This window comes from Sesamum indicum, linkage group LG6 (genome assembly GCF_026168435.1).
Source record: "Sesamum indicum cultivar Baizhima isolate 11 linkage group LG6, ASM2616843v1, whole genome shotgun sequence".
NCBI lineage: Eukaryota > Viridiplantae > Streptophyta > Magnoliopsida > Lamiales > Pedaliaceae > Sesamum > Sesamum indicum.
Window position 1 is genome coordinate 26,616,958 of NC_142662.1, and position 12,612 is coordinate 26,629,569.

The 12,612-nt window shown below is 37.7% G+C and overlaps 4 protein-coding genes across 4 annotated transcripts; 1 reads left to right on the forward strand and 3 right to left on the reverse strand.

Moving 5' to 3' along the window:
• Positions 1–244: 244 nt before the first annotated feature.
• LOC105163226 (uncharacterized) lies at positions 245–2,090 on the reverse strand. Its single transcript, XM_011081495.3, has one exon. It carries the CDS (start codon positions 1,984–1,986, stop codon positions 604–606), a length of 1,383 nt encoding a protein of 460 aa, XP_011079797.1. The 5' UTR covers positions 1,987–2,090; the 3' UTR covers positions 245–603.
• Positions 2,091–4,277: 2,187 nt separating this feature from the next.
• Positions 4,278–5,982, reverse strand: LOC105163225 (putative galacturonosyltransferase-like 4). Its single transcript, XM_011081494.3, has one exon. It carries the CDS (start codon positions 5,905–5,907, stop codon positions 4,831–4,833), a length of 1,077 nt encoding a protein of 358 aa, XP_011079796.1. The 5' UTR covers positions 5,908–5,982; the 3' UTR covers positions 4,278–4,830.
• A 1,312-nt stretch (positions 5,983–7,294) lies between these two features.
• On the forward strand, positions 7,295–10,246 carry RRP4 (ribosomal RNA processing 4). The gene is made up of 7 exons (XM_011081492.3): positions 7,295–7,550; positions 7,639–7,740; positions 7,842–7,887; positions 8,178–8,267; positions 8,984–9,049; positions 9,205–9,273; positions 9,465–10,246. Exons 1-7 carry the CDS (start codon positions 7,396–7,398, stop codon positions 9,918–9,920), a joined length of 984 nt encoding a protein of 327 aa, XP_011079794.1. The 5' UTR covers positions 7,295–7,395; the 3' UTR covers positions 9,921–10,246.
• Positions 10,077–11,736, reverse strand: LOC105163223 (auxin-binding protein T85-like). Its single transcript, XM_011081491.3, has 5 exons — positions 11,570–11,736; positions 11,386–11,492; positions 10,693–10,899; positions 10,467–10,534; positions 10,077–10,377 (listed from the first exon to the last, which is right to left on the reverse strand). Exons 1-5 carry the CDS (start codon positions 11,646–11,648, stop codon positions 10,269–10,271), a joined length of 570 nt encoding a protein of 189 aa, XP_011079793.1. The 5' UTR covers positions 11,649–11,736; the 3' UTR covers positions 10,077–10,268.
• Positions 11,737–12,612: the final 876 nt, after the last annotated feature.

Consider the following 12,612-nt stretch of genomic DNA (forward strand, 5'->3'; position numbering starts at 1 on the left):
AAGTAGAGAATTTAAAGCCACTCTTGCCAAATTCAGAAATTACACGCAACAAAAAAGGGAAAATGACAGCATTCCTGTGGCTGTACACCAGATTCTGGAAGTCAAGGTTCAGTGACTCTATAGGTTGGACCCATCCTGAAGTGAAAGATTAACTCTATAAACAGAAGTTTCAACATAAACGTTGTCTCAACAGCCACAGGACAAAATATGCCTACAAGGAAATTAATTCAAAGAAGATAATTAATTAACAGGAACAACAGTTTAGACGTTTGATTTATGAGCAAAATGGCACTGATACATCCAACAGAAACATTGTCGAGCCACATGAACAAGTGGGCCTTTAACAGACAATGGTAGAGGAACTAAGACCTCCATTTAGTCACAGAAAAAGACAAATTCACGATAAAGAGAAAATAATGAAATTAATTTCAGTTAATAATTTGAGTTCTTCTATTTACTACGTAAGAAGCCATTACTGGATAATTGATCTCAGTTTCTGACTCAACTGTAACAGTTTCTCAAATTTAATAGGTATCAAGCTCCAGCCAAGCTCATCCGCATATCAGCAACTAAATAATTACAGTTTTTATCACTGATATGCCATCAAGCTTTCACTGGCTCATCATCATCCTCAATATCCCAATTCAAATCCTCGTCATCTTCAGCAGCACTCAACCGCTTCCGCAGGTCACCTCTGTTGGGGCTCCCACCACGAGCAGTGGCTGAAATTCTTTTCTCATTACCACTCCCAATATCCTCAATTTCATCCCACCCCATATCCTCCTCCTCCACCTTTGGCTGATCACTAGACGCCATTTGAGCATCACTTTTTTTAACAAATTCACCTTTCTCCTCCATGCCCACTTTATCGTCTTTCTTATCTTGGACACTTTCTTCAGATTTCAGTTGCTCATCCTTTTTCACTCCGGCACCTTCTTCAGACTTGACTTCTTTCTCAACAAATGATGCATCCACACCAGAACTCTTACCCGACTCACCCACATTGCTATTTTCACCATTATCTTCGTCGACATTACCCCCTCCCTTCTCATATTGTGATCCAATGTTCACATCCTCTTGTTTCTCGACAATTTTTGAACTTCCATCACCTGCTGCATTATCTCCCTCTCCAACTCCTCCTTTCACCTTCAGATCTGCTTGATAGCCCCCGTTACCAACCTCAACCTCAACCTCATCCTCATCCTCATCAACATCCCATGACAACTCCTCATCATCATCAACTGAAATCACCCTCTTTACAAGATTCGCCCTCACACTCTCCTGCTGCTTGAGCTTATAAACTCTATAGAAGTATCTGCACCAAAAAATCTCAGGATCAACAGCACTTGGAACAACCCTTGTATAAACATCCTCCAAAACTCCATTTCCCACTATCAAACTGTCAATCTCATCCCTATTCTGCTCCAACTGAAACCCTAACTTCCACTTCCTATACTCCTCCCCATCCTCCGGCTCTTCAAGAAAAGTACTCGAATCACTTTGAATTGCACTCAACTGCGCCTCGAACCAACTATACCGACTCGAATTCTTACTTCTATTTGTTTCTGGTGTCTCGGGTTCCCCATCCGACCCAAAAAGAGCCTCTTTTGAAATGATCTCAGCCGTTGACTTCAGCACTCCGTCCAGCGCACCATGCGCAGCTGTAGCGCTGGCTTCCAGCGATGCTGGGAGATCCTTCACGGCTCGGCTCGCGGTCTCACGGAGTATCTCGGTCTCCTTCTTTAGACCCGACCCGAATTCCTCGAGATCCTTACGGTATGTTTCGATCAACGATTCGGATTGGACTGCAAAAGTTCTGATTAAACCCCCGAAACTCCAACCATCATCAGGACCTCCGTCAGCCACGTCGATCGAATTACCACCGTCACGAGGTGGTTTGAGTGCGGAATTCGCGTCAGATTCGCGAACAATTTGGGGATCGGGAGGGTCCGGATCGTCTGATAGAAGGGATTTGAAGAAATTCATAGCGTGAGTCGCTCAATTGAAGGATTAAGGGTTAGGGTTTCGGCAAGTTTTTATATTTCAAGCGTTGGTGTGAATCATTCCAAAACTGATTTAACTTCAACTAATTCTTACAGGTGTATTAGAATGTACGCACTTGACCTTTTGTTGGGCTACTATTGGGCCCTAAGCCCAGAACTTAATTGGGCCTATTAATTTCTATGCCCACTACCTAATTTGTTGATTGGGCTATCTATGAAAAAAAGCCTAGTGCTATGAATTCATATCCTAAATCACATGTTGACGTCACATCCACATGAATATTAATAACTATTTATTTATTATTTAAAATATTATAAATATCTCATTAAAATTAATTACAGTCTAATAAATACTTCTTATTAGGCCGTCATGGCTCATGAATGAGTATTTGTTAGTCGAGTCTTAATTCTGAAAGATATTTATAATTTTTCAAACAACTATTTAATAATCTTATGAGAGTCAATTGTAATTTATTTTATTATATATTAGCACACTTTTAAATTAAACAATATATATATGCTTGTCAATCGCGTATTACTATCAAAATATAATAGAATATCTATAGAATGTGGTTGATGACGGGTTACTTTGCTTCATTTGGCTTTTACTGCTAGAAGATTTAGTATGATGTAAAGTGAACAATCAGTTAATACAAATTTATGAATATAATCATTTTTTTCCACAAATGAATTATGAAGTATTCTTAAGTAGCTCAAGAAAGATGTGCATAATCAGCTAACAAGACAGTGGATACAAGCAAAGTTGCAAGGATAGTGCTGTTCCTGTTAGGGAATGAAGCATGCTTCAAGAAAGGTAGATATCATCAACTTCACTTTTCCATGCTTTGGTATAATCTGAGGCTGAGGGGAGTGGATGTTGATTCTTTCTAGCTGTTTTTATGCTTTTGACTGGCTAAAAGACACGAGTGAATACGAGCATCCAAACGATTTCAGTGTGAAAAAGGGGAATCTCTAGATTCAAATCACTCCTAGTATCGTTGCATTCTGCTTTTTGTTGCCTCCCAATTGAAGAATGGAATCATCTCGAGAAAGGCATTTTGTTGATAAACAGATTGGCAGGCCTTGTTGTTGGAAGACTGATCAAACTCACAGCATTCTTTGTTTCTGTTTTAGACAGCCCAAGAAGTTTCAGAAAATGGATAGTGATTCACAGTCTCCCGGCGTCTGTCAAAGGCTCATCGACTTCATTCTCAGTGTGCTCAATGGTTCCCCAGTTCCCTCTGGTTTGGTTCAAGTGCCTATTGAAGGAGATTCTTCAAGAAATGTAAAGAGTTCCGTTAAGCCAATCGATAAGCATAACGGTAATGTGGATTCTGGGATTGTGGTTGAGTTCAGGCATAAAGATGGCTCAGAAAGCTGGACTCAGATCAATGAACGTGGGGATTCAGTTCGTAGTCCAAAGAGAGATGGGCTAATTTTCGGCAATGATCAAACCATACTGCACAATGGTGCGAATAGAAAAGCAAGAAATAAGAATCATTTTGCCCCAAGCATCAATCACAAGACCCACAAACAAGTTCAAGGAAAAGAGCTGCAAGAATTGGAGGCCTTTGCTGGGAGAGATGCTCGCGGTACCGTCCTCAAAAAGAATGTCATGGTCAAGGAAAGTGAGGTAGAGGTGGAAAGAGTTATGAAGAAAGAAGCAGCAAGGGCGAATAACCAGCCTCATGAAGACATGAAACAGAGGCCCCCAAGGCGGCTGGGGCCTCTTCTTAGTGTGGACTCCAATATAAATGAAAAGTCCGATGCATATATCCAGAGAAGGAAGAAAGCCATGAGCAGAAACTACAACCTTGATCCGTAAAGGTCTTGAGCTCGTTCCACAGACAACAATATGAATCTCTACATAATTTCAAGACATCCAGAATAAGACTCTGTGTATGTGGTTCTGTTCCATTCAGGCTTGTAGTCCTCTTCCAAGCACAAAAAGTGAAGAGTGATTGGAATTTTGATTTTTCTTTTTGAAGTGGAGTTCCATATTATGAGAAGCGATAAATGTTTACAAACACCTCATTGAATAACTGATTCTAAGAAAATTCAACTTTTCCGATTCCCTGGTGTGACTCCTTTGATGCTACGATGGACGCATAATTGTTCACATCTCTCCTCATCCATTAATCGTCTTTTAAGCACGACATACACAGCCGAAAAAGGAAAAGGGTGCACTTGCAAAAACAAAAGAATCACATGGAAGCATTGGTACCCAAATATCAAGAAGAATACTCCAAAAAAAGTTAAGTCACTAAGTTAAGAGGGATGTGATGCCATAAGGAAAACTGAAAGAGAGGACACATGTACATATTTCAAGTTATGATACTTGATTCCAAGTACTATACACAACTAAATAGTATGAAAGGAAAAAAGTGAAAACAAATACACAAGTCCGATTAGAGGGTAATGAATTATCTGATTTCCAGAAGATCATCAAGCCCCTGAGTATCATTGAGCACTCAGCAAACTACTTTGTCCCTAAATCGGGAAACTATTTTGACAAACGCAGTAGTTGACACCTGCTAAGATGGGACTTCCTGCAAAATTGCTTACAATACTATCTTCCCTCCTCTTCTCCTCTGACCTTAAAATGCAAACAAAAAATAAAAAGATAAAACAAAAGCATGTGTGTGCTTTACAAACTCCAAGACCTTTTTTATGTATGTTTTGCTTTCCTAATTCTTAGTTAATTTCTTAATACTCCTTATGGTTTCATCTCTTTACCAACATCCTAATTAATATGCCATCCCCTTCACTATCTCTTTGAAATACCAATGTCTGACTAAGTAAAGGTCGGCTACGAACTATTTGATCATCATTCTTCAAAAGAATGCTTGGACATACGATAAAGATCATAAGGAGCCCATAAATGATCAACACTACAAGGTCTTTTTGAATCCAACCTCAGCCAAGGCTTCCCCTTGCCACTCCAATGAAGGAGGCTAATCGGGCCAGGATTCAAGCCCCTGCATTTTCCTTCAATATTATCACCACCCAATCCATGCTGATTCCACCTGTGATCAACAGGCTCAATATTTCCTGCCAAAACAAGCAAGAACGGTGGCAAAGAACCCAAGTGATAAATTCTCTTCTGCTTCTGAACAACCATCCAATCCTCAACTTTCTGAGTATAATTCCCATTTCTCCACTTCTCCACATCCACAACCATCACCCCCGTGTTGAAATAACAGGGCTGCCGCCCTTCAAATGTTCTCGACAACTCTGAGTCCGACCAGAATTCCTGGGAGAAATATCTCGTGAAGTTTGCGTGGCAATATTCTGGTGCAGCCAGGACATTTTCCTTCAAATCCACCCCCCAAAGCTTGGCAACATTATCCACCATCACAATATCAGAATCAAGATAAATCAAGCGCTTAACTTCTTGTGGCAGTATCTCGCCAAGATAAATTCTAGCATAGTTTAAGGGCTGGTCCAAAGCTTGCCGAATCGACTTGGAAATCAACCCACGAACCCTTTTCGCATCAAAGGTGTAAACTTTGAAACTGAGATAAGGGAATGTGGATTTGAGGCGTGACAATACCTCCGCCTCATGCCTCACCCACAGAAAATGGAAAGCCACATTTTCCGGGCAGGTGGAATGCCGCAAAATTGAGAGCACCGCCGCCATTGTTCCACGGAGATAGTTACCATCAAGGGTCATGGCAATATGAATGGTGGAGTTAAGGCTCGAGGAGCATGTTTCTCCATTCCTAAACTCCGGGGCCTCACGGAAAGATAAAGGGTATGTGATGACGGCTGCTGATGGCGGCGGGGCATGGAGCTCATCATGGTGGTGGTGGTGGGGGGGAAGCAGAAAGAGGAGGAGGAGGAGGAGGAGCAGAGACAGGAGGCCGAGGATTGGAACGGAGGCGTTGCTCCAGCAGAAGGCCATCCTGTGGTTATAATCAACGGGGAGGAGAAAAAAAGGCAGCAGCCATCAGTAGGAGAATTAGGTGTATGAGAAATGAGCGATAGTATTAGCGTTGGTGGGAGGAAGAGAATGATACTCGGAGGATCCATCATCCATGCCATTGCCATTGCCATTGCCAATCCCCATGCTTCAATAAATTCAAACGAATTATAAATTATTTCTATTTATACTAGTAATCCTGCTACATTCTATATACAATACAATACAATATTTGTATAAATTATATATATTTTTTCTTTTGTAGAGTTCAAATTACTTAAAATAAGATAAAAATATACGACCCAAAAACAAAAAACTATAAAAAGATAGTTACATAAATCAGTGAAAAAGTTTAAAATAATTAATTAATTTAATTTTTTTTAAAACTTAAAAGACCAAAATTAATTTGGACATCAAAAGCGCCGTCTCTCATAATATATAGTGATACTTACTAAATTTTTTACCACGCCACAAAGTTGAAGGATCTCCAAGAAAAATATTAAAATCAAAGGGGACTAACCCTGCAAAGCAATTGTTAGCACTTCAATGTGCAAGTCAATAATTTGAATTAAAGTGATAATAATGCTGTTGAATGATGATAAAATAGTATATATTCACATGGAGTGCAAAATATGAGAATAAGGTAGCTTGAAAACGAAAGAGAATAAGTGAGAGTATAACAATGAGGAATGATATTACCAAATGACTGCACGATATCTCTACTTATAAACGTGTATAGAGCATATTCAAGGGTGGTTACAAAGTTACATATGCTGTTGGAAAACTCATTGAGTTAGCTATCATTAAAAAAAATATTGTTTGTGATTCGGATAAATATTGAAAGAGATACGAACGTTTTACCAAGTTATGCCAGGTTTGCTGAGATTTACGGAAAGCTACTAGTGACTTATCAACTCAATTTTCGTCCAATCTGTGTGAATCTAGATGAGATTTGTTAGTTTGACGTGTCTTGATGTGTTAGCAAATTATATAATATCGACTAGCTGTATGATGATATGTCCAGTTGAAACAACCTTATTTCTTGTGCTTACAACCAGTTAGGTTGCTGTGAATTGCTTGTGGGCTTAATTCATAAAAAGTTTAGGAAGCATCATAATGTGCAGATGGATATATATGTCTGCTTTTAGGTATATTCCACAATAAATAAATTTTGGAAAACAGAAAATAGATTTTCTCTAATTCAAGAATTAAACAAGAAAATTAAAAGTTAAAGGGTTTCTTTCTATTTTATTTAAACAAAATTAAGTCCAGAAGCAAGTCCAAATATAAGCCCAAAGAGATTTAGTCCATAGGCCCAATTCTACAGAAACAGGGCCGGTGAGCTTAGTGCTTTTCTATCAATATGGTAGATTAATGAATGTAGAAATCCCCGAAATTTTCCCAATCCGCAAATAGGGTTTTAACTAGGGTTTTACAGATCAAGATCAACACACTCTCTTTCAACACACAATGAGAGGATTGCAGTTGTCATTGAACAAAGGCCAGAAGTTGAGACTTGATAGAGCGTTAGAACGGTTGGAATCTCTCTCCTCTAAAGCAAATTCCGACGCCTCCGTCACTGTTGCCGACAACATTTCCGTCGACTATGAAGACGCCATCCTCAAGTATTATCAACTGAGTAATTCTACATTTTTTGTTTTAAAATGTGTCAGAATTTGGGCTTACTTTATATTGAATCGGTGGGTGATGAAGGGGCCATGGGACGGCGGAGATGGACGGTCGCGTTGTGGCGACTCTCTGTGGAGTGGTGGAGCGCGTGAATAAGCTCGTCTATGTTCGGACTTTGAGGGCGAGGTTTGATTTTTAGTGTCTGAATGGAACTTTTTTTCTTTCCAAGTTCATTCTATGAAGATTGTATTTTTGGCTGAACGTTTTGATGTTCTATTGTGATACAGGTACAAGCCTGAGGTTGGTGATATCATCGTCGGGCGTGTTATTGAGGTGGAAAATAATTAATCCAACTTTTTATCTGTATGGAATATATAAAACCTTTTCAGAATTCAGATAATTCACAGTCTGCCATTTGAAATAATGTTTTGAACTGGAAGTGATCTTTAGGTGTTTATCATCTATACATTTCCCTTTTCTAACTATTTTTTCATTTTCTTTAATGAATTTAATGATCTCATTGTACTAGTTGTTATACGATGAATAATTAAATATAATCTGCATGTAGTGTAAAGTATGTGAAGCATAATGTTGTTATCAATTTCGACCTTTCTTCTGTCAAGGTTGCACCAAAGCGCTGGAGACTGGAGATCAACTTCAGTCAGGACGCAGTGCTGATGCTTTCTTCAATGAACTTACCAGATGGTATCCAGGTATCTTTCAATCTTATGGATTAACTTTTGATAAGCATCCTATGAGCAATGTGAGAGGAGCCACAGTTGGTGGTTGTTTGGGTTTCAGCTTGTGTTACTTTCAGATTTCATGTATGTCTGATTCTTTGATATGTTCATAAGTTTCATCTCTCTACAAGTGCCTGGAATGTGTATAGTTCTGTATTTATTGCTATTGTAATTTAATGATGTTTGTCTTAGCCTTGGCAACATGTCAAATGAAGTAATATTGGGAAAAATAGATCCATCCCGTGCATGCAATATTAAAATCAATTCTACCAATGTTAGTTTTTGGATTAGTTTCACGCACCATACATGTCGATTAATTAAATTAATGCCTCATCAAGCCCTTTTTCCTTCTCTCGTTTCTTGATCTTATAAAGACAGAAACTGCATATAGACCAATGATAGGAACAGCTTATAGACTATATCTGCTCTCCTATTCTAATTGTTGATGATAATGTTGAATTTATAGATAAGTGTTCTTGTTGTTGCCGAAGCCATTGACTATTATTTGTCAGACAGCTGTTAATGCTACCATTACTGCTGCTTACACTCTGGCCTTTTAAGAATAGATGCTGATTTATCTTTCCACTGAAAGTATAAAATGGTCAAGTTTATAGTTGAAATTGAATTGATTGACTGATGAGTTACTTTTTGAACACATTTTAACCTGGTTCCATGCTTTTCGTTTTCAGAGACGGAGAACTGCAGTTGATGAACTGAACATGCGCAGCATATTTGAAGAAAATGATGTTATATGTGTAAGCTTCTTGGATATTTACGCGTATTGACAATTCTGATCTCCCTCCACTCTTAGTGCTTGTAGAAAAAGACCAATAAACTGATGATGCATCTTATTTCAAGTCGCCCTTTCTTTTTGTCTTTCAAGTTCCTAATAGAATATATTTCAATTTAGGCTGAAGTTCGAGGCTTCCAGCATGACGGCTGCCTACACCTGCAAGCAAGAAGCCAGAAGTACGGAAAGGTGTGTTTATCATTCTGCCTCCCCCAATAGGTGTGCCCAGCTATGCTTCAATGGCCATTAGTAAAGTTCATTTTGTTGTCTGTTATACTATTGAAAATGATAACCTACCTGTAATTGTTGCAGTCATTTGTCAGAGTGGATCAACGAGGTTTTATCTTCATCTAATCATTTGTGATTTTTATTTTCAACAGCTCAAGAGAGGTCAACTACTTACAATTTCCCCTTATCTAGTGAAGAAGCGTAAACAGCACTTCCACTACCTAGACCAATATGGAATTGACTTGATACTCGGCTGTAATGGATTCGTTTGGGTTGGTGAACATGTTGAAGTGAAAGATGACATGGTAGAGGATCTATCAAACAAATCCGAGCAACAAAATGTGAAATCTTGGAATATGATGGGTGATGAAGAAGTAGAAGAAATATATACACCACCTGAGACTAGACAAAACATATGCAGGACTGCTAATGCCATCAGAGTATTGTCTACCTTGGGCTTCATGATTACAGTAGAAGTCGTCATGGAAGTTGTCAATCTGAGTATCTCTTTGGATCTTGACATACATGAGATGCTTGGTGCAGAGTTCTATGTTATTGTTGCTGAGAAAGAAGCCGAACGTAGAAGCATGTCGACAAAAAGGAGATGATTACTCAGAGCATATTGCCGAAGAATGATTTTATTTTGGCCAAAAGCCATCGAGCAAAGATCCTATAGGTGTTTCTCTTTTTAAGCTACTAACAGAGAAGAGCTATTGTTGTCAATGTTGGTAGCACCGTACAATAGCTTTGGAACACCATTCATGTAATGGCCGAAGCATCAGTTGTTGTCTTAGTTAATATTAAATTTCAAACTGATTACATGTAAGAACATGTCTCCCCAGATCAGTGAGGATAAGGTCCAAAAAGGAGACTCCAATTGCTAGGCCTCTCTAGGTACAAGAAAATATCAAATTTATTGAGCCTTTTTGTTGAAGTTCTGCCAAAGGAGTTGTATATCAAAGCTCATCTTTCTTCGGATGCTTTTGATAACATTTCTCATCCCAAAACATGGGAAATACCATTTTGGCAGCAGTGTGTGGCGTGAACCAGTCCTTGTACATGAACCTGAAATCAAACAAACACCGGAGCTTAGTAATAGGACCATTGCACTTTGTTCTTCCACAAAGAAGAATACAGACAGTATCATGGCTTACACTTTCATAGGTGGCTTGGATATGGCAACTAGACATTGTAAATCTTCATGTTCATTTGTGTTCCTGACCTGCATATAGCAAGCAGGAATTCACATTCAACAAAAACCAAATGCAGTCAAAATCATTAATACATGCCTTAAGTGAAGGGAAGGAAACTAAGATATATTAGATCATGTTGAAGTTCTTATCTAAGTCATGGATCAAGAAAGAGAATCAACCACTGTACCTGATGAACAATACCACCTGCAACATGAAATGTACTATTAGCAAAGATGGGGTACTCTTGGGGAGTTCCAGGATGGTCTAGATCTGGATTAGACGGCGCGATATACAGTGTCCCGCTACCCTTTAGAACCACAAAGATTTCCTCGCACGAGTGCCTGTGAATCGGTGTTCCAGATCCTGGAGCAACTGTGTTAAACCATACCTCGACCTGTCACCAACCACAGCAACCTTAACTATTCGAAAACAATAATGTCAATGCAAAAGTGCTAGGGACAGAATCAAGATATAATTTTCTTTCTTTTGGTTTCATTTGAACAAAAACACGATTCACTATCAATGTTTGTAACTTTTACTGCCTTTAGTAGGAGCTTCTGAACTAACTGAGTTAAATGGTAGATGCCGGAGTTAGAGTTTAAGTTATGATTTATGAGTTATTGAGTTCCTTCTTGAGGAGCTTTCTCTAGACTATAATAGAGCTCTTAGCTGCCTTATACAGCCTTCAAGAGTTAGAAACTACTTCTAGGACTTAAGAGCCCCCGGACCAACATCTGAGAGCATAATCTCTCGTCCATCAAAGTGCAAGGGCTTCCCTCTGTTCGGATTCATCTTCAGGAAGGAGCTTGAGAAACTACAAAAATTTAATTACACGACAAATGTCTTGCACTTATCGTAGACTAGCTTCAAAGCTTTTTACCTCCTTTAAACCGTGCATGAGTGCACCGGCAAGAGTGGCATGAGATAAGCCTGCTCTACCAAAGCTGCCCTGTTCCACCTCACTGATATTCCGCACTACATCAAATCCTGTATATTCAACGCAAAAACAAACAACAAAATCAGCAAAAATAGGTAACAGAAAGAAGAAGAAACTGAAAACTTGCCGTCGTTTGCACAGCCGGAAGCGTCGGCGGTGGCTGAGAATAAGAGGGCGGTGAAGAAAATGAGCCATTGATAGTCCATCGTTTTGCTCCAATGCTTTGCTCAATGCTCACTCTCTCTCTACTCAAATATTATACTGTTTCTGTCCTTAATTTGCTCAAACATGGAGTAGATGTTGCCTTATTTATATTATTATTATATATAAATTTATTTTTGCAACTTTCCATAAGTCGTCATGGATGACAACTCATCGAATTTTGTTTCTTTGATTTTTTTTTCCTTAAATACAGTGTGGGATTGTTATAAAAATCAGGGTCCGTTTACTTCAAAAATCGTATCAAAAGAATAATAAAATTATCATTTACTAAATGAAAGATAAAAAAAGTACTGTATAATTAGTCATGTGTTTATTTATATGTATTATCGAAAATGGATAAATTCTATCAAATATTTACTTTGATATATTCACATGCTTTTGGTAGAAAAATTACCTTTGAGCCATTATTTATAAAATTTAATAGACAATAAAATAATAATTTATTGGTGTTATCATTATTATTTTATTGCTATTATTTATTTTTAATTTTATTATTTATTGCTATTATTATTATTATTATTGCCATTATTTATTATTATTATAAATAATTAAATATTATTTACTAAAAAAAATTATTGTAGGAAAAATAATGATAAAAAATAAATAGTTTTTGAAAGAGAATTTTTAGATTAGGAGAAAGAGGAAAAAAAATCTTAAATAAATATAAATAACTTTTACCAACTGTAGATATAAAAGAAAAAAAACGGTGGATATACTAAAATAATGCTCTCCCTCAATGTATAATTAATTTAAAATTTTAATATTAATTAGATAAATAAAATATTATAAATAAAAAGAAAAATATGAGACAATATTGAAAAAAAGAGATATAGAAGTTGACAAGAGAGGAAATGGGGAGTTGAGAACACTAAAAAAAGAAAATAAAATTAACAGATCATAAAATTAAAGATATCAACAGAATACACTTCAATTGTATAAAGGTGTAGA